This window comes from Miniopterus schreibersii, assembly GCF_964146895.1.
Source record: "Miniopterus schreibersii genome assembly, chromosome: 11".
NCBI classification, from domain to species: domain Eukaryota; kingdom Metazoa; phylum Chordata; class Mammalia; order Chiroptera; family Miniopteridae; genus Miniopterus; species Miniopterus schreibersii.
The window spans coordinates 15,838,016-15,860,815 of NC_138111.1; the positions used below are offsets into that span (position 1 = coordinate 15,838,016).

Sequence of the window (22,800 nt, forward strand, 5' to 3'; positions counted from 1 at the left end):
GGGGAAAGCCCAACTATTTCTCTGGCAAAGGCTCGGAAAGTGCCACCTGATTAGAAACATGGCCAGGGGAAAGTCATGCTCTTGCTCAGGCAGTCTGTTGCAGAGAAAAACTGTGGCCACAAAGACCCACTTTCAAATCCTAGTGATTCCACTTGAACACGTACAAACTCCCTGAACTTGTTTCCTCATTTGTAAAATGGGGTAAGAGTAAACTCACCCAGGGCTCTTGTGAAAAGCATCCTTACCACATAGTCAATGAATGTTCTGACCCTTGCATACCCACTGTTGCTCAGAATGGCCTCACCCAGTAATATGCCAAGAAGGGTTTAAAGAAACTCTTATCCCTGCTTTTGGCAAGTGAAAATATTCTAACTTCCTCTGCTGCTGCAAGGAGGCTCTTCTCCTAAATTCTAGCACAGTAACCATGCTAATGCAAACGGACACCAAAAACACAGGGCAGTTCAATGACGCCCACCAGAGTGGGCCATTCATGAAGGTGGCTTGTGAGAGACAAAAACAACTTTTAAGAAAGAGCCCAGAGAATGCTGATTTGGGGGAAGGAATAGGAAAAATTCTGTCCTTACCTTAGCAGTAAGGAAAACATTAAAGTGTTCATTGAAAGAAAGTACAGGATGATCCGTAATCCTTTTTAGAAATTTATCCAAAGCTTTTCTTCTGGTCTCCACAAACTCTTCTGAAAAACGATCCACAACACCTTTCACCACAAACTTCTCAGGAAGCGGCTGTGAAGACAGGAAGGAAAATGTTCAGAGCAACTGATAAAATGGTACAAAGAAAAACCACCAGGCTAGCGAATCATTCCTATGACCCATCTGCCCAAGAACAGTACTTGTTAATCAGATCTCTAAGTAGCTAGTCATCAATATAAACATTTTTTAAAAATATAGACGGGATAAATCAAGAACTACCCTGTCAATTTTAAAATGCAAGAAATAAAACACTAGAGCATAGTTCCTGGAACACAGAAAACAGCCAGTCAGTGTTTATCCAATAAATCCAATAGTTAGTTACTTTTACATTGCTTGATGCACAGAAGATATAATGAGAAAGTTAGGACGAGATAAAATAGTTTAAGGAAAGAAGGCAGACAACACCAACCGCACAGAAATGTATTTAAATATAATAAGATTCTACTCCCAGTTCAAGGGGTAAAAGAACTTGGTGGATGGAGAAATAAGCACATTGGGCAAACCCACGTTATTTGAAAAATACCTTTCCTCTGCTTTTTTTGTTTGTTTAGGTTTATACTAAAAGGTTCTTAAAATTGAAACTTCCTTTACTGCACTTACACAAATTTATCATATTTACTTTCAGTCAATAGCGTGGGCAATTTCAAACTACCTGGCCATATATGGGGTTTGAGCATACTCGCATTTGCTTCTGCTGAACAGGACCTGGGAGGAAGGCTAATGAGCAACTAAGTGGCTAGGTATGCCTCACTTAACATAACAGCCTCCTGAAATCGTTAGCCTTTCTTCAGACTTAGTACATCGAACTTCATGTGTAATGAATCAGGGGAGCTTGCTATTTGAAGGAACCCTGGGGTGAATCCTTCTGCAAACAGAATTTCCTTCCCTAATAAGCATAATTATCCCCAAAAGTACATGACTTCGAAAATGTGTTTCTTCCTATTTCAAACTTCCTGAAAGGGACACACCTACTCTCAGCCTCACCTTTGTAATTACCTCCCTGGTTGTTTATGCAAAGGAATCTGGGTTACTGGTGAAATCAAGGGCATCTATACTCTGTAAGTGAGACAACTAATGCCAGTGGGAAGCTCAGCACAGCTCCCAGCACCCGGGGGATGTCGTAAACCCTGAGAACAGAAAGCAAGAAGAGGACAGTGAACTGAGAAGAGTGGAACTTCCGTATATCTTTCAGGCCAAAATTTTTTTAAAAGTCATCTGGGATGCCATTTCACACCACTGAGAGGGCTATGCAAGAAAAATAAAAGGAGACTAACAAGTGTTGGCAAGTATGTGGAGAAACTGGAATCCTCATACATTGCTGGTGAGAATGTAAACCGGTGCAGCCTCTGTGGAAAAGCTTGGTGAATCCTCAAAAAATTAAAGACAGAATTACCACATGATCCAGCCATTCCATCCCTTGGTACATAGCCAAGATAACCAAAAGCAAGTGCTTAAACAGAAACGTGTACAATAAATGTTCCAGCAGGGTCATTCATAGCAGTTGGGCTGGGGAAAAGGGAGAGTGGGAAGTGATTGCTTAGTGGGTATGGGGTTTCTTTGGGGGGGTGATGAAAATTTTCTGGAATTAGATAGTAGTGGTGATTACAAAACATTGTGGAGACCATCAGTTGGCATCCCTTCCTTCCCCTTCCTCTCCCTCCCCACCCCATTCCTGGAAAAACAAACAAACACAACAACAACATTGTGGATGTAGTCAAAGCCACTGAATTGTACACATTAAAACGGTGACTTTTATCTCAATTTTTTTTTTTTAAAAAGGTGATGATGGAAGATGTCAGAGAGGAGAGAAGATGCCATGCCACTGGCTTTGACGATGGAAGAAGGCGCCATGAGCCAAGGAACGTAGGTGGCCTGCAGGAGCTGGAAAAGCCAAAGAACAAATTCTCCCCTGGAGCCTCCAGAAGAAATGCAGCCCTGCCTGCACCTGGATATGAACCTACTGGGACCAACTTTGGACTTCTGATTCCAAAACTGTAAAGTAATAAATTTCTGGTGCCTAAGTCGCTTTTTAAAAAAAAAATTTTTAATCCTCACCCGAGGATATGTTTTTGATTTTTAGAGAAGAAGGGGGAGAGAGAGAGACAAATATCGACTGGTTGCCTCCTGTACACTCCACGACCAGGGACTGAGCCCTCAACCCAGGCATGTGCCCTGACGGGGAATCGAACTGACAACCTTTTGGCATATAGGACGACGCTCCAACAGAGCCACCTGGCCAGGGCCTAAGTCACTTTTTAAAAACAAGTCACTTAGTATGGAGTGAGGGAGTGGGTGGGTTAGAGATGAAACAAGATTGGCCATAAGTTGAAACTGAGTGATGAATACATGAGGGTTCATCACACTGAATCTCTCTACTTTAGTATTATTTGACATTTTCCATAATGAAAAAGTTTTTTAAAAACTATACATGCACATACAGGGTGCTCCAAAAAAATGTATACACACTTTAACAGCTAACAGCTCAATTTTGAAAATGAAATGCATTTTAATAAACACTGCCTTTATAATTATTCAAAGTGTGTGTATACATTTTTTATGTATACGTGAAAACATATATATATTATATGTGTTGGGACACACACTATACATGTTGGGACCTACCAAAAATCCTATTTGCAAAGCATTACAATACCCCATCAAATATTTCAAGGTTTAATCTTAAAATATTTACATTTTTTTGCCCTGGCTGGTGTGGCTCAGTTGGTTGGAGCATCATTCCATACACCGAAAGGTGATGGGTTCGGTTCCCAGTCAGGGCACCTACCCAGGTGGTGGGTTCAATCCCCGGTTGGAGTGTACAGGAGGCAACTGATCAATGTTTCTCTCTCACATCGATGTTTCTTTCTTTCTTTCTCTCTCTCTCTCTCCCCCTCCCCACCCCATTCCTCTCTAAAAAAAAAAATTACATTTTTACAGCGCTTGATACTTTGGTAAAACACTTTCACATGTATTTCATACTAGTTTATAAGAAAGTACTTTACAGTCTGCGAAACAAAAGCATATTTCCTGTAGATTGTCACTGAAATACTACTATTTCTGGGTGGGGAATGTGGACAAAGATTTCAATTGCTCAATCTTTAAATGTCCAACTTCCTTTTGTCAGCATTTAAATTACTTCTATGAAATTCAGCAAATATTCAGTGTACACCTCCTCTACATGACAGAAAATTATTTTTCCTATCCTTATCAAACAAACAGAAAATATGGCTCTACGCAGAAATAACAAATAAAAGCGCATCAAAATGAAAAGCTCTGTCCCCACAGAGAACAATCACCAAGCCTGGTTAAATTCAAGGTACTTCGAAGGTCAACCAATGTTTCACTATCTTGTAACTTATCTACTGGTAAGCTAAAGGCATGCATATTTAAAAGTACCAAAATGATAGAACCAACTGGAAAATGAAGTTAGAGTTTTTACTGATTATTTCATAGTAAGAATAGCTGCTGCATTACAAATGTCTTTAATTAATTCCTATGAGTTTACCACTACCTAAAACAAAACTAGGTGCGTAAGTACAGATGTTTCCTTCCAGCAAAGCTTCCTTCATAAAAAAATTGAAGCAAGAATTAAATTTCCAAGTGAAATTAAACACTACAGAGTTTAATAAATGTATTTGTTTCATCTCCACAATCTACCTATGCTCACAGAATCATGACATTTATCTGCTGTGTAACAAGTTGTGCTCCCGCAAATGAAGTAGTGTAAAACCAACTTTTAAGCCAAAAAAGTTTCTAATTAAAAAACAAAAACACATCAGTGAAGACTCTAGTGACTCCTGTTATTAGATAAAGACATACAGAGTGAATTGCAATGATGAGCTAACAAACATACACATCCAGCACACTTCTAGCTTTAAGATGGCATTTTAAGAATGTATGACTATTTCTTTCTGCTTCTAAAATTCCAGAGAAACAATGCAATATTAAAAAAAGAAAAATCTGTCACAGCACCAGAAAATATATTATTAACAGGACAGAGTTTGTTAAAGACACAAAGCGGAAAAGACTGGGTCAAAAGAAAAGTCAATGGATATCAACCATCTTGTGATTCCACTGGGGTGAAGAAAGACAGGCTGAGGAAGTAAGGGGCTGGGTTTCTCCAGCAGAGCCCCAGAAGCTGCTAAGTTCAGAGCCATAGAGGCCAGAAACAAGGGCAGGCCTCAGGACAGCCAACAGGGAAAGGCAAATGAAAGAACCTGGGTGCCTCCCAGAACAACTGTCTGGCTGACTGTTCACCTAAACCTTCGCAAGACTCCACTGAAGCCCAGGTAAAGTGGGAACTTTATCTCCATGCTCCTAACATAAGCAGTAGCACCTGAAAGCTCAAGAATTCTAACACATTTTAATCATAATCAACTTAAATTGTCAACACCTTCAAAAAAACCAGAAACTCCCCACCATTCCCCCTAATATTCCAAGTTATTCAAAAGATTCTAAAGTTCATCCTGAAAAATAAAATGTGCCCTGGCCAGTGTGGCTCAGTTGGTTAGGTGTTGTCCCTGTGCATGGAAAGGTTGTCAGTTCAATTCCCAGTCAGGGTACATACCCAGCGTTGTAGTCTCAATCCCCAGTAGGGGGCGTACAGGAGGCAGCTGATCAATGTTTCACTCTCACATCGATGTTTCTCTCTCTTCCTCTCTCCCTCCCTCTTCCTCTCCCTTCCTCTCTCTCTAAAAATCAATTTAAGCCCTAGCCGGTGTTGCTCAGTGGTTAGAGCGTCGACCCACACACCAAAGGGTCTTGGGTTCAATTCCCGGTCAAGGGCACATACCTGGATTGTGGGTTCACTCCCTGCTCCTGGTGGGGGCACGTGCGGGAGGCAACCAATCAATGTGTCTCTCTCATATCGACACTTCTCTCTCTCTCCCTCTCTCTCTCTTTCCCCTCCCTCCCTCCCTTATACTACCTCTGAAAAAGCAATAGAAAAAACATCCTCTAGTAAGGATTAACAACAACAACAACAACAACAACGCTCAGCCTCATTAACCGTCAGGGGAACGCACATCAAAACCGCAATGAGATACCACTTCTGACCCAGCACGACGGCTGTAACCAAAACCAGGTAATAACCAATGCTGATGAAGATGTGGAGAGACCGAAACCCTCCTACACTGCTGGCAGGAAGATAAAATGATGCAGCTGCTCTGGAAAACAGTCTGGCAGTTCCTCACACGGTTAACTATAGAGCTACATACGATTTAGCAATTATACCCCGAGGTGCACACCCAGGAAAACAAAAACCTGCACACGAGTGTTCACAGCATTACTCATAATAACAAAAAAGTGGAGGCAGCTCAAATGCCCAGTGAAGGTGAGTGGATAGACAAAATGTGATATATCCAGACAGCGGACTATTAATCAACAATAAAAAGGAAGGCGGTACTGCTACATGCTTCTACATGGATGAACCCTGAAAACATTATGCTAAGTGAAAAAATCCAGTCGCAAAAGATTACATAGTGTATGATTCTACTTATATGGGATGTCCAGAATAGGCAATTCTAGAGAGGCAGAACACAGACTAGCGGTTGCCAGGCACCAGGAAAGATAGAGAGTTTGGAAGTGAAAGGCAAGGAGTAGGAGGTTTCTTTTTGGGGTGATAAAAAGATTCTAAAATTGATTGTGCTGATAGTTGCACAACTTATGAATTCATTAAAAGCCCTTGACTTGCACATTTTAAATAGGTGAATTGTATGATATAGGAATTGTATCTCAATAAAGCTATTTTTTAGAAAATAAATGAAAATTTAAATAATTGCATTGCATCTTTACTGGGTCTCCACCTGACAATAAACTCTCCAGGGTGGGAATCCCTTTTCTGTCTTACAACACCTTACCTTCCCAAGGGTACTCATCAGACCTTGTAAAAAGACTAACACAAAGACGATGCTTAATAACAGGTAGACACCTCCGAGCAAAGTTGCTGTAGGGGAAACAATTTTTCCATAGGGGAAACAATTTTTTGTTTCCAGTTTGACTTTCCTATTTAAGTCAGAGATGCTCTCCTATATTAAATCTCTCTGCAGCCCAGATATGCACTAAGGATTAATGAAGAAATTTAAGTCTCCACTTGCTTCTAAAATACCATCCTACTCACTGCTTCTACCCAGACCACAGGAAACCATACTTAAAGATAGTCTGGATCATTCCTGAGCATTCTGGAGACTTCCATTCTCTTTCAGTTCTGGCTTAGGTGCCTGCCCACGAGCACTCCTCCGTTTCACCAGCAGGGGTTGCTACCTAACCTTTGATGGTTAAGTACCAAACTTGAAATGCGCCGACCTGCCAGGAGGTGGAGCACAACTCCCCGTAAGCACACAGTGTGGGCTCCGCATAAAGAGCAACTTCCTTCCAAAGCGTCCAGTATGGAAAGGGGTAGAAAGCAAGAGGACCCGCACAGTGGAGAAACCTGTAAGCGCTACCTCAAGTCAGGTGATCAAGGTGAACACCAATAGTGATAAATACTGTGGACAGTACTGACCCTTGATAAGATGCAATGACAATGGCACTTTACCCTCTGTGCTTTTCCTCCCTAAAATACATTACCCCGATCTAATCATGAGAAAAACATCAGGTAAATCTCAGCTGAGGGGCACTGTACTAAAGGCCTGAGCAGCACACCTCAGAACTCTCATCATCGAAAACAAGGAAAGCCTGAGAAACTGTCACAACCAAGAAGAGCCTAAGGAGACCTGAGGACGAAATGTAATGCAGCATCCTGGGTGGAATTCTGGGACAGGAAAAAGACATTAGGCAAAAAAGGAGGAAATCTGAATAAAGAACTTTCAGGCAATAATAATGTACCATTTACTGGTTTGTTTGCTGCGACAAGTGCACCATACTAACGTGTTAATAAGCAAAACTGAGTGTGGGGTATAAAAGAACTCACTGTACTATCTTTGCAATAATCCTAGAATTCTAAAACTGTCCTAAAATAAGTCTATTTTAAAAAAGTTCACTAGCTGCCAATTTTGCCAAATTAAGGTGTGTTTTTTTTAAGATTCTATTTTAAGGAATAGTTCCAAAGGTTCCAAAGCTATAGTTTCTTCTTCAGGCATGTTTTTAAGTGACTATAAGCCAGGAAAGCAGAATTTCAGGCTTGAAGAGCAGAGGGGATACATGGTGGGGGTGGGGATGGAGGTCGGAGTCCAGATAAGAGGTGGGGAGGGGCCCTGAGAAAGAAAAGACACCCAGGCAAGTCCCACCATTCCCATCACAGCACCAGCAACGTGGCTGCTTTTGCCTTGAAAACCAAGAAAACCACTAGTGTCCCACATAGTCAGCCTCTTCCACCCATGGGTAATAAGGAAGTGTTAGAAGCAGCAGTGGCAACAGGAAAATTGGGAGTGCTAAGAAGTTATTCAACCAAGGTTATTACTGAAAGAGAAAGCCCTGCTGAAGGGGTTTATGACCTACATTGCCATAAAGCCACCAAAGCCCCAGAAACACCTGGGATATAAATAGCTATTATTTCTACTAAAAAAAAAAAAAAAAGTAGAAAAGTACTCAATGTGTATGTTGATTTTAGGTATCTTTTTTATTTTATTTGCTCTGGTTCTGTTTAAAATGTGCAGATCTTCGTAACAGATAAATATTATGCTGCTTAAATAAAGAGAGGTAAAGTGGCTTTGGGGCTTGTTTTCTAAATGGGAAGCTGGCTAAGTGGACTGTGTGCTAGATCCCTGCTGCCTGAATGGCCCATGTCTGAAGAAAGCGCAGGCCGCTGCAATCGGAGGCATCACTCGTCACCAGGTGGCAGCTGTCCAAACTTCAGGAACAGCAGCGAGGAAGGGGAATTGGTCTCTAAAGAGGCCGCAAATGAGAGCTAGAACTCTCCATGCTTCAAAAATTTGTCATAATGGAAGTGAAAACCTACCCTGCCCCACTCAAGAAGCCAGCATACTGTAGAGCAAGTCAGAAACCAAAACCCCAAAGGTAAAGTATGTTATACAGGATCCGTAAGCATTTGATGGGTGAGTCTGGACTAAAACCGAGTTTGCCTGTGATGTAAGGGGTGAGAGGTGAGTGAACAGTCTCGGGAAAGAAAATGCAGGAAAAGCAACAAGCTACAGCGACTTAGTACCTACGGGAATGAGATGAGTGGGCTGCGATTCTTCCAGTTTGTTCCTCAACCAGTCGAAATCCTGGTATCTGCGACGCACAGAATATTCTGGCAGGTCAAACTCCACCCGAGTGCTCTGCAAATAAGACATGGAACAAAGTAAGCATAAGGGAACAGGAGCCTATCCTGGCAAAGGGGGGGAAGCTCTGTGAATGACTAAACTGAGCGAGAACATACTTTCCTTCCCCCAATCACACCAGCCAAAGGGCAGGGTTTTACCAACCCAAATGGCGGGCCTGGGCCACAGGGCCCAGTTAAAAATTCCAAGATCTAGAATGAAAATGTCGATGTTTTTTATTTCTACCCTCAGGAAATGGAACTCAACTACCCCTCAGAATTGTGTTCAGAAACATTTGACTCATTTCCTCCAAGCTTAACTTTGAGAATTTCTTTTAGCAGAATCATTCCACCGAGGATATTGCTACTGCATCCGAACCTAGAATTATGTGTCCACCTTCTGCTAAACATGCTGACGATTTTTGCCAAAGGCAGTGGGGAAAAAAACAAAAAGCAGAAAGAACAGACCACCTCCTCATTTGGGAGCCCGATTAGATGAAAATAGAAAAGGTTTTGCCTCATCTGCCATATTCTGGAAAGATCCATAATCTTAAAATTATATTGTATTTCAGATGATAAGGGAAAAAATGTACAAGGAAATAATACCAAAGTGTCACTGTATTGAAGAAAAATATTTATCTCATCCCCCTTCCTGAATTAAGTTTTCTAAAATGTGATTGTAGCACTTTGATCATGAAAACCAATGTTAAATTAAATCAAATTAATTTATAGGGCAAGATTTTTACACATTAATTTACCCAAACTAAAGTAGTGTCTCAGCTAACCCATTTTTCCCTACGGGGGCACTAACTCCATGACAGTCACATTTCTCAGAAATTAAAGTACAAAATAAAAATGGCTCAAGCTACATTTTTTACATGTAGTCTTTAAAGCCAAAAGCCTGTTTTAATCCACAACACCAAGAATATCTTTAAAACACATGAACAAGAGTCATCCATCAAAGAAAAAGCTTGTTGAAGGCCTGAAAATTATGGTCTCATCCTCCCTGAAGCTATGCTCGCACAGCCTGGGCAAAATCGTGCAGTTAAAGGACTTGGTCTTGGACTGACCCTCAACTAACCCTTTCTGTATCTTTTCCCCTTTTCAGAGTCCCACGCACTAGCTATGCCCATGAAACACAACCTTCCCCTATGATGGGGTATAGGGGTGGGAGGATGTGGGGAAATTCACTCAACTTAGACTCTCAAAAGGAATTAGTGCTGCAGGATTGGAGAGGGGAAAAAAAGAGTACTTAAATCAAAGAACATATCACTGCCGACAAATTTTCAGGCCCACGGATCATGGAAATATTGAGAACAGGTAGCCTGAGAACTCTGCGCAGGAGTAGTCCCAGCACCCTAACCAGATTCCTGAGGCACCACTAAGCCTCCTGGAGCCTTGGTTTCCCCCACAGTTAGAAGACAGTTGGAAAGGATGTTCTTTGAGACCCCACAGCAGCCCCCCGGAGGCTCCATCTGAGGACCTGCCTATGATTATAGGCCCATGAAAAGGAGATTTTGAAATGCAACAAATGGAGGCAATGCATCTTAAACGGGGCTCTACTTTTTGCCTTCTTAAATGTTACATGATACGAACTGAGCATTTCTCTTTACTATGCTTCTGCAAACCCACTCATAAATTATAGTTTATGTAACACTTCTCCTCTAACTTTGAAATCAATATCTGGTAACTACAAAAAGCAGTATGATAAAACACATGTTTTGTTTCTGCTGTAACCAGTTTTACAGGGGAAACTGCCTTTTTTCTCCCTCCTATTAGTCAGGTTGGACATACTTATTTTAAAACATCAGGAAAAATAAAGAAATTAAAAAAAGATCAGCTATACTCCCTCAAAATATAGAAAAATGCTATTTATATTATGCTTTATATCTCTTCACATTTTTTCTGTGCATATTCATTCACTCATATTTTCTATATCTCTTTAACACATCTTGGACATCTTTCTGTCAGTAAGCTCAGATCTACATAATAATTTTTAACACATTATATAGCATTCTACTGAATGCTATTTAACACATTATAAAGCATTCCATATCATAATTAAACCAAATCCCCATTTAAGTTGTTTCCAATTTTTCAATCAATAAACAATGCTACAGTAAACATCACTGGGCATCTGTTTGATAATTCTCTTAAAATAAATTCCTAAAGATAGAATTTCTGGATAAGAGTATATGTGGCCCTGGTCAGGTAGCTCAGTTGGTTAGAGAGTCATCCCAATACACCAAGGTTGCAGGTTCAATCTCTAGTCAGGGCACATACAAGAAGCAACTGATGAGTGTGTCAATAAGTGAAAGAACAAATCGAAGCTTCTCTCTGTCTCATCAATAAATTTTAAAAAAATTTTAAAGACTATATGTATTTTTAATTGAAAAATTGCTTCCAGAAATATACCAATTTATATTATTACCATATAGTCTCATCAACACTTTGATGGACTTATAACTAAAAAAGAATATGTCATCTTTACTGTACTTTTGTTTCTTTGATGACTATTATGATTGAACAGCCTTTCAAATATTTGTTGGCTGTTTTACTTCTTTGTGAGAGGTCTTTTTAAAATGTAACTCAAGACTTTTTCTTTTGTGAAAGCTCTTTATAGTCCCTAGTCTATCATAATTTTTAAACGGTTTTTCTGATACAGAATTTTTTAATTCATCCATTATTTTCCCTTATGGCTGATACTTTTGGTGTCATCCATAAGAATGCTATCCCCATGGCAAGTTATTAAAAATATTTGCCTATATTTTCTCCTTCGTTTATGGCTTTTATATTTATGTCATTAATTACTGCTATTCTACTTCTAGGAATCAATCATTAGAAGATAACTTTTCAACTGTGGCAAAGATATCTGTATAATGATGTTCACAGTAATATTATTTAAAATAAAATAGCAAAGGAATCAAAGCAACCTAAATGTCCGACATAAAAAACGGTCAAGGAAATGATGGCATATTTGCCCTGTGGTTATCAGTAATCATTCTGTAGCACATTTTTAATGACAAAAATGATTCAATATAGTTTTGACAAAACAGCAAGATACAAAATTAATTGTACATAAATTATTATTTCATTGGTGTTAAAAATTTAAATATAAATGGTTAGAAGAGAAATCTAAGACTAATAATGACAAATGTCCTTTTTTTGTTTTGTTTCATCAATTCTCACCAAGGATATTTTTCCATTGATTTTTAGAGAGTGTGGAAGGGAGGCAGGGGCAGAGAGAGACAGAGAGAGAGAAACAGCGATGTGAGAGGGACACATGGGTTGGTTGCCTCCTGCACGCACCCTGGCTGGGGCGGGGAACGAGCCTGCAACCCAAGTATGTGCCCTTGACCGGGAATCAAACCCACGACCCTTCAGTGCTCAGGGCAACGCTCTACCACTGAGCACACTGGCCAGGGCAACAACTGTCCTCTTTATATTCATCCTTATTTTCAAATTTCTTACTATTCTCATACAATACTTTTATAGTCACACACACACACACACACACACACACACACAAATTGCTCATTTTTTAACAGCTCCTTTAAGGACAAAGGGGATTTAAAAATGTAGTAAAACTTGTTTGATGCTTTGGAAAACCATAAGGTAAAAAAATAATCATAATACAGAAGGATGTTCACACTCTCTGGCCCCATACTTATTTTACTTATTTTTACCACAACCTGTTCTAGAAAAGATACAGTGATACATATAGAAATACGATCAAATGACATAAATTAGAAGTAGGTGAGAAAGACAGAGGAAAAACAAGGGCAGAGAAAAGAGCAGAGCCAGGAACGAGGCCAGCAACACGCTCACCTCGGAATTCTGCACCCTGGCTGAAACTGGGCCACAGACATTACTGAATTTCTGGAGAGAAAGCCAGACACAATACTCCTAAAATATGCAAGCCAATAAAATGCCAACTATGAGTTTGTAGTAAAGTTTTCCTCTGTGAAATTCAGGGTCTAACTTAGAAAGGGAAATAAGGTCCCGTAAGTGTTTGTCTCTGTTTTCTAGTATCTGTAGTAAACAAAACAATAAAGAAAGAAAAGCCGCACCCACAGTTCATGGCCAGAGACAGCCACCATTCTGTTCGTTCTGTATATTTATTTCCATACCTGTTCCACAATCTGGAGTGCCCTCAAAGATCACAAGGCCACAGGTCCACACCTAAAGTCAGGTGAACAAATAAGTAACCTCACACAAGAGTGGTAAGAATGTTAATTTTCACCATCGCTCCATAGGAATATCTTCTTGGTGATCTCCAGACATCCACCAATTTCTTTTTTTTAAATTCAATAATTTGTAAGACATAGTACAGAGTCAGAGAAAGAAATATAAGTGAAGAAAATAAATTTGAACCCTAAAGAACAAATTAGGCCCTGGCTGGGTAGCTCAGGTGGTTAGAGTGTCATCCAGATATGCCAAGGTTGTGGGTTTGATCCCTGATTAGGGCACATTAAGAATCAACCAATGAATGTGTAAATAAGTGGAATGACAAATCTCTCTCTCTTTCAATCTCCCCCCCCCTTCCTCTCTCTCTAAAATCATTTTTTTTAGGAAGGGAAGTCTGTCAATGTGCATACAGAGATCTAACCAGGAGGGTGCGCCGTCCTCTGAGCCTTATCCTACCACAAAAGAACTCCTTTTACTCCCCTGGAGTTAATGTTCAATGATTGTGGCCTGGAGCCATTCCAAAGAATTTCCATTCATTCCAAAACTTACAGCCAACTCACTCTAGAGAGATTTGGTCTTTGTCAGAAATGCCATCTCTCTTGGCCATAGCTGAATATCAAGAAGTCAGAGTGACCCTCCTTCCCCAGAAGGGACCTCTTCTGTCATCAGATATTAGCCAGCTCCTCGCTTTCTGCTTCATGCCCCAGCCCTGAGAGAACACCTGGAGGGATGACCGGCCAGGTGTCTTCCCCTCAGGCTCCTCTGAGCTGCCTTCTTCCTCACAAGAGCTGTCACTCATCTCCCTTTCCTCAGACATTCCAGCAAGCTCTCTGGAACACCCATTTCATAACTAACAATAATGTCCTGTACTTCTTCAACCTATTCAAATTCTGAAAGCTGGCTCTCCCCTGAGAATACAGCCTCCCTCCTGTCCCATCAAGGGGAAAGCTGCACATTTTCTCACATTTCACAAACCTCATTTCCAAGACCAAGAGATGCTACTGACACCTCCTCATTCCACACGGCTGCTTACCACCACCGCTCCTGGCTCTGCGAAAACCCTTTGAGGCTCCTGCCATCAGCATCTATCCATCTCGATCCCTCCTCACGCCCTCACCTTCTGACAGCCCTGTCATTTCTCCTGATTCCCCGAGAGTGCCTGGCTCTCAGGCTTCCTTTCCGAAGCCCTTCCATGATCTGGGCACCCTTGAGAGCCAGGTCGTTTGCACACACAACACCCACCACTAAGCCCAACAATGTCTACTTCCCACGGCCTCTCCACAAACTGTCATCATGCAGAAATTTGGACATCTCCCTCTCTCATCAGCACCTCCTATTTTCCAGACTGCCATTTCCCTGGTTTTTCAGTCTCCTGGGACCTACAGTTCTTAACATTCTGTCCATTCCTGTCTTTACTTCCTTCCTTACTCAGGGTCTATTCCATGAGCCATCACTTCGACCTCTGACTTGCCAACATGGTCTTCCCCACTGTTCATCCCACAACTCTGGCAGAAACACAACCATCCACTTCTTGCTCTAACAGACGTGGGCGTGTGAGCCCATCCCTGAAAGAAAACAAAGCCAGGAAAACATAGCGATTGACACAACAAACTCCACCACTGGGCCCTCCACACCGGCAAGCGATCTTTCTTTACCCCCGTAGGCAGCCCTCTCCCTTGTCTTCCACACCAGTTGATACAAAGCCGGCAGGAGTTGTGAAACCTTCTATGCCCCACTTCAAAGCTTCCCTGCCGCTCTCAGTAGAAGGCCTCGTACCTACCCACAGAGAAAACCACAGTTATAAGCAAAGAACTCTCAACTTTGTGCCACGAAAACACTTCCCTCCTTTCTGAAACAATGAGAAAGTTCGCCTCCCTCGGCAGAGGACACTCCCTCCCTCCACTTCTGCTCAGGATACTCTCTCCTCCCACTTCCCACGCCTCCTCGGTGCTCTCAACTCTCCCATCTTCAACCCAGTGTCTCCTTCTCTCCCCACACTATCCACCTGGCACTTACACAAGTCTCTTTCAACCTTAAAAACGAAACAGGAAGCTCCCGCCCCAAAATCCAGATCCCCCCATTACTGTTCTTTCTTTAGACTCACTTTCATTGCCAAGCCACCAACACTCACGCGGTGTTTCCTTTCCTACCTCTCACTCAGCCTAACCCACTGCAAACTGGGTGCTGCCCCACCACACCAATGGCACTGCTCTCACCAGAGTCGCCAATGACCTTGTCATTACATCTTAAATTCACTTTGTAATCCTCATCTATAAATTCACCTCTGAGCACCATTTAGCCTACTGACCACTGAGGCATTTGAAGAGAAAAACGAGCAGGGGCATAAGTGCTGGTAATGATTAACTGGCGATGGGGTAAAAGACAAGAGGAGGATGCCTTCCAAAGGGAGCTGAAGGACCCTTCTCCTTCCCAACCTCCAGTCGGCTTCCACATCATCATGTTCCAATAGCCAGGTTGCAGTAGTAAACCACAGTGCTGGGGGCAGGCGGGGAAAGGGGGGGGGGCATCCCTCTCTTGAAAATCATGTCACATCCTGGATCCAAGTTCTAGCTTCACCACATATTAGATGCATGTCTCTGAGCAATTTTCTTAATATCTGTGTCTCAGATTGCTCATCTGCAAAATACAAATACCACCAGCACCTATTTTGTTGAGTGTGAGGATTAACTGATGATATATTTAAAGCACTTAGCACATAACAAACGTTACCTCATCCAGAATGCTGAGCACTATTACAGTTTTAGAAATGACAGCATAAAAGCATGTTTACTGGCATTTATTAGCATAGAAAGATATTTGCAACATACTAAGTGAATTGACAGCATGCAAAATACTCATTTTTGTAAGTGAATAGAAACAAATAGTTCCTAAAGTTATAAGTGATTATTTCTGGCTAGAGAGCTTATAGATCTTCTATTTCACGGTTTTAGCTTACTTGCATTTTCCAATTTCTCTACAATAAGCACATACTACGTCTATAAAATTTAAAGGGTTTCTATTGCCAACATGTATAGCACATGGTAAGTGCTCAATAATCAGTTATTATGATGATGTTACTTTCTAGGAGCCAGCTGAGAAAATTGCCAATTCAGCCTACCCTGAAAAGACCTCTCTCCACCATTAGAGAGATAAGAAACCCACCACTTAGATTTGTTTTGTCCACATTGGCTCTCAGCCCTAGGCTCATTTTTTTTTAAATTTTATTTACTGATTTTTAGAAAGAGAGAGGATGGGGGGGGGGCAGGGAGAGAAACATTGATTTGCTGTTCTACTTACTTTGTCCAGCTTTGGCCATCAGGAGTCTGGATTAGGACTGGGAGTCAAAGCTCAAAGTAATAGATTAAGTACATGGATGACCTTGTCCTCTGACTACTAACTTTGCTTGAGAACCTCAGCAGAGGTGGGGGACCTGGGGCAAGATTAGGTGCCTGGGACCCTGTGCTCCTGTTTGTCGTCTCTCATTCCCACACTTCCCTGCACATCCTTTAACACAACATTCAGAAAGAAGGCTCCAAATGCATCAATGAGATATTAAACCTGGTGCCACTGTTTGAAACAGGGAAAGAAAAGAACTCCAGTCTGAGACCAGAAGTGGAACTGACAGTAATAAGTAAAACTTAATTTTGCAGCAAGTTTACCTGGAGGTGTTAACATCACAGCCAAGTGAAAATGTGGGATTGGAACTTGGGAAAAGGTTATCCTAAGACATTACCTGGCTTACAGGAAATCAAAGAGCCCCAGGAAAAGGAAGAGATATTAGAACACAAAGAGAAAGGAGAGGGAGGGAGGGAGGGAGGGAGGGAGGGAGGGAGGGAGGGAGGGAGGGAGGGAGGGAGGGAGGGAGGGAGGGAGGAGGGGGGAGAGAGGGAGGGAGGGAGGCAGGGAAGGAGGGAGGGGGGAGGGAGGGAGGGAGGGAGGAGGGGGAGGGAGGGAGAGAAGGAGGGGGAGGGGAGGGAAGGAGGGAGGGGAAGAGGCACAGGAGAGAGTGGTGAGTTGTAGTATGTACCTTAGCCTGTGAGTCAGTGAACAAAGGCCCTGCAATATTAGCATTTTGGGAGGTAAACTGCAGGGCAGAGAAATACAGTAGGGGTGGGAAAACATCAAGGGAGGCAAGCATCACTGTGTCAGCAAGGTAGTCACCTTGTCATTCAGCTGTTGAGAGCACAAATTCAAGAAAAACAGGTTTTGCATTTCACTGACTACAGGGTAAAAAAAAAAAGTTGACCCAAGGGGTGGAAATAAGTAACTGGAAATAATTCATGGGAATACATATATCAACCTAGGACCTCTGAGGAGACAAAATACATCCAAGCACCTAGCCCACAATGCCTGGGAAACAGCAGGTTCCCAGTGGCCATGGTAATGGGGGAAGGCTGTGTGAGTGCATGTGCATATCACACATGTGCAAATGTGAACCAGGTGTGAGAAGGACAAGGCAGTAATATCCTAGCGGCGCACAGCAGAAAGTCAACAAATATTAGCTTCCATCCTTACCATCAGTCTAATCACACCAAATTATAACCATGGTCCCATCACAGAGATTTAGGTTAATACAATGATTTATAAAGTTTCAAGTGTAATGGGAGGCTAGTATGTTAAATAGTACCATGACAGAAAATAAGTGAAAGTACAATTGACCCTTGAACATCGCGGGGGTTAGAGGAGCTGAGCCCCCCAAGCATAAAACTTTTTACTCCTCCAAAACTTAACTACTAATCGTCTACTGTTGACCAATAACATGAACAATTAACACAATTTTTTATGTTATATGTATTAATACTGTTCTTACAATAAACTAAGCTAGAGAAAAGAAAATGTTATTACAAAAATCATGAGAAAATACATATAGAGTATTTACTGAAAAAAAAATCCATGTATAAGTGAACCCACACCACTCAAACCCATGTTGTTCAAGAGTCAACTATATCAGGATTAAATGTTTTCTTTGAAAGACTATAATCACAATTTCTCCTTCATTTTAAGATTTTAAAAAAACTTACATATAATCTTTTTCATCTGTGTGCATCCACTCTCTCAGAAAGCCACACCCACAATTATAATAAAGGGGAACAGAGTTGTACAAAAGGAGAAAGCAAAGGCAGAAATCTGGAGGTAGGGCTCATTCTCCAAGGCCAAGCAACATGGACATAAGATAATAAAGGGACCTACTTTGGTGGTGATCCTATACGTGATATAGGTCTCCATTGTACAGACGTGCTTCTTGGGATCATCCACCGTGACAAAGAGGTCTCTGGTCTCACCATCGATGTCATCATCAAGCTGGAGTCTGTTGAGAAGGGAGGATGACGAGGCTGGACTCGAAGTGCCTGCTGGAGTACCACCGTTGGGCAAAATGAGATCCTGAAAACAGAAAACAGCCGCTGTTCAAATTAAATGAAAACATACCTCTGGAGAATATCGTCAAAAGTAGCTAGTTTGCCAAACCAAGAAACACCTCCAAATACAAAATAACTTCCAAAGAATCTGAGCCTCTCTTTACATAACATTTCTTAAGTGAACAGGTCTTTTATGACCAACAGAAACAAGCCATGACAGAGCACTACACCAAATTCACACAGATTCATCTTCCAGCAAAGATCGGAGGAACCAACAGAAGCAAATAATTCAGAGACAGAGAATATAAAGCCCCCACTATCGTCATACCTCAACAGGGAGAGGGCTCAGTGAGCTTACCACATACTCTTTCCCACCTTCTCAAGACCACCACGTGGCCCACGTAAACATTAAGGGACCTGAACCCTCTAAAATTCTTAACATTTAAAAAAATCAACCAACACAAAGAGACAACTAAACATCTTGTGCCTCCTGAAAGAAGTTCATTCACAAAACTCCTTGCAAAGTATGCTTGCCAAAAAACTGAATCTGAGTCCTGAACAAATCTCTGTACACAACAAAAATTTACAGGAAATACAAAGGAGTGAGGGAGATATTAAACAATATTATGAAGATGCAATGAGCAAAATCGGTACTGTGTGACACTAAAGAGAACTAAAGACCCAGTTTCTTCAATAAATAAATTGCAAGGGGAAAAAAAAGAGACAGAGATAGGAGCACCTAGAGATGTAAAGAAACTTAAGAGAACCACAAACAATTGCAATGGAACCTGATTAAAGTAAAATGTTCAAAGATTTTGAGATACTCAGGAAAATTCGAATACTGGTTAGTTATTTAATGATATTAAGAAATTATTAGGGGCCTTGGCCGGGTAGCTCAGTTGGTTAGAGCATCATCCCAATACGCCGAGGTTGCGGGTTCGATCCCTGGTCAGGGAACATACAAGAACCAATCAATGAATGCATGAGTAAGTGGAACAACAAATCCCTCTCTATCTAGCTCTCTCTCTCTCTCTCTCTCTCTCTCTCTCAAATCAAAACATTAAAAAATAAAAATAAAAAATTATTAGGTGTGATAACAGAAATATTAAGATTTTACAACGTCATCTTTTAGAAATACATACAAAAATATTCACGGATGACATGGTAGGACGCCTGGTATTTGCTTCAGAATAGCCAAGGATGGGCAGGTGGGGATATAGGTGATATAAGACGCCCCAAAGCTGATCATTGTTGAAGCTGGTATGTGCAGGTTCGTTATACAATTCTCTTTTTTGTATATGTTTAAAATATTCCACAATGAAAAAAAAAATTAGGAGAGGTGGAATGGGGGCAGTGGGAAAATGCCAGGGAAAAAAAGGGAAAGATTTTTTAAATTATGGACTTCTTTCTCTTTAGGCCCTACTAGGAAATCGTCTGAATAAATTAAGTCCCTTACAGTTACCTCTTTTGGTTTTGAAAACAGAACAAAGCCCCATCTAGAGGTGAAAACCTCTGCATGTAACCTTGGAATCATTGAAGGGCAAACACTAAGGAATATGGCAAGAAAGTGATGTAACACCATGGAAAGGTCCTTGATCAGGAATGCAGAAAACACTCCTGACCCGTGGGCTCCCAGATCCCAGAGAGGGGTGGAGTTGTCATCCCCTGAAATCTCTGCTCCTGCATGCAGGCTGGATATGACTGAGACCTCGGATTAGAGAACATACAGGAAATTTGAGGTCATCCTAGTGGTCCTATCCATGAGCTCCAGCTAATCATGGGACAAGGCAGAGGGAAGCAAGGCCTGAGGTCAAGGGCAATGTCACCAACTCAGATGTTTTCATCACATACTTTTTATGCAACATCAAAAATACTTTTGTAGCTGCCGAAAGGGTACCATTTTCACAGAAGGTGCTCGTGAGAATGGACCCCACCTCCACTTCTCAGCGGAGACAGCAAACCCCTCAGCAGCTGCTCTTGGCATGGACGTGACTGGGAGCCCAGCTATAGCAGCAACCAGCTGATTCTGACTGCTTTCTCAGCATGCTGACACCACAGAGCTTGCAGTGTCTGGGGATCTGAGGGAGACATCGTCTCTGAAGCCCGAGATAACCATCGTGTTTTTATCATTTCAATGAATATTTAAACAGGCACCATGCTTGGCATTGCAGGGGCCCACCCTTACATTTCATCAACACTAGCACACTGGGCCCCAGAATGGCTCTACCGATGGCTAAATATTGCACAAAAAGAAGAATGGATTCAAAATCTTTAGTCAGATGAGCCAGCAGCAGCTTCCACAGCAGTCTGGCCTATACCGATCTTAGCAGCCTCATTTCTCATGGCACCAGTTCCTGGAATCCACCTTGCTGTTTCATACCCCCAATCTTTGCTCGCAAAGCCCCCTCCTCTTTTTTATGTACAGGTCTCCAGGTATCTCACAGGAATCTGCTCAAATTCCCCTTCCCCTTGGAATCCTTCCTTGATCCACTCCCTCCTCAAAACTTTGAAGATACTTCCACTGAAGCAATTGTACAGTTTTAATCACACATATAACATCCATAACACTGTGAGTCCCCTACAACTGTAATTGTGCCTTGTTTACCTGTGGGGTGTGTGTGTGGGGTGTGTGTGTGTGTGTGTGTGTGTGTGTGTGTGTGTGTAACTGTTTGCAGGTCTCCCATGACTCCCAGCCAACTTCCTTAACCTTTGCTATGGGGACTTCAGCCAATAACCTTCCAGGAACAGCCCACACAAAGTCTGAAATGTCTTGGCCAGACAGTGGGACGTTAACTATTTCTCAAATCAGTAGTGGGGTGAGGGAGGGGGGAGTCAGTCAGCCGGATCTTGTGGCACACTGCACATTCTTTCCTTTGGGACTATGTGACCAGGGAAAACACTCACACTCTTACCAAAGGTGTTTCACAGACAATTATTTGAACACATACAAATAGCCACCAAGCTAGAAGCATCTGTAATTTCCTGAAAAGGGGTGCTACCAGCTCAGACCTCCATGCCACCTCTGGACACAGTGCTCCCACATTCTTATTTCACTGCACCCATATCGGCCTCATGAGGTTAGCAGGACAGACCTGGTCTCTACTGATGAGGAAGTAGATCCAAAAAGATTAAGTATCGTGTTCAAATGTGTCAACACTAGTCATTGCTATGCTAAGAGCTGAGCCAGGTTTCTGGTTCAAGGTTCTTATCAAACTGAATCCCCTTTGTGGCTTTTCCCAATCCAACGCTGCCCCTCATCTCCACTCTCTGGCCATAAATCCTTTTGGGTAAACATGAGGCTTCTGTTTTTAAAGGGAGTCAAGAAAAGCTAACATTTGCCTTACAGTCTTAATACAAATTATTCCCCAAATGACTCCCCTCAAGATATGGTCCTTGTGTGGAGAGAAAATATGAAAATCTTAGGAGGAAAGGGCTCTGGTTAGGTGGACAGAATGACCCAGGCTCCCCTGCCCTCAGGGTCCTCCAGCTGAGGATTTGCTGCGCTGAGAGACCTGAGTCCAGGGCAGGTATCGTGGGACAGCAGCACCTTTATGACTGGCGTGAAGTATAGAATTTGAGAAGTGAGAGATCCCCTTGGCTCAGCACAAAAACCTCCTGGGTTATTTTTGCTACCCTAGAGTCAGCCAGTCCTCTAGCTGCAGCCAGAGTGCTCTTTGAAAAGGGTTAACCATTGTTGAATATAGTTACTGTGTTGCATGTTTGAAAGCTGTTAAGAGAGTAGGTCTTAAAAGTTCTCATCACAAGAAAAAAATTCCAAAGAGCCTGACAAAGCCTCCAATGCGGGCAGAGCGAGGCCCTCAGGGTGTGCAGACTATCCCTGACTTTCCTTACTAACCCCGCTCCTCCAGCACACAGGAGACGCTTCAGGAACAAGTGTTCCTCCACAAACTGAACAGAGCGATCTTGACTGCTGCAATTCAAAGGAAAAATCCCCAAAATATTTTGTTCAAAGATGTTCCTAACAGCAAAGAACACAAAGTGAACTCTGGAAAAACCCCAAAGGCACAATAACCAGGAAACAATCGTGTTTACCAATAAGAATGGTTTTAAAATTACGAGCCTAGACTCTAGTCTAGATAAGGTCAGTGAACTGAGCACAGGCCTTTGCTTTCTCCCTCCTCCCACCCTCCGGGTCCTAACTTAACAACCTAGAGAATGGGAGAGAAAGAGCAGTGCAGGGGGAGAAGAGAGAGAGAGAAAGAGAAAGAGAGAAAGCGAGGAAAGAGAGGGAAGAGCGGGAGAGAGAAGAAAGAGAGAGAGAGAGAGACAGACAGACAGACAGACAGTGGCTGGAACTGCGCCAAGTGGAAACTAGGAAAGGGTG

At 42.0% G+C, this 22,800-nt stretch overlaps 1 protein-coding gene across 2 annotated transcripts in view; it reads right to left on the reverse strand.

The window, feature by feature from the left end:
- The window catches only part of SNX30 (sorting nexin family member 30), an 83,825-nt gene that overhangs the window by 30,025 nt on the left and 31,000 nt on the right, over positions 1-22,800 (reverse strand). For both annotated transcript variants that reach the window (XM_081152351.1, XM_081152352.1), the window contains exons 2-4: positions 18,289-18,480; positions 8,819-8,929; positions 585-743 (exon numbers count right to left, since the gene is read on the reverse strand). In XM_081152351.1, the coding sequence (XP_081008477.1) occupies positions 585-743; positions 8,819-8,929; positions 18,289-18,480 (462 nt within the window). The remainder of the gene's footprint in view (positions 1-584; positions 744-8,818; positions 8,930-18,288; positions 18,481-22,800) is intronic.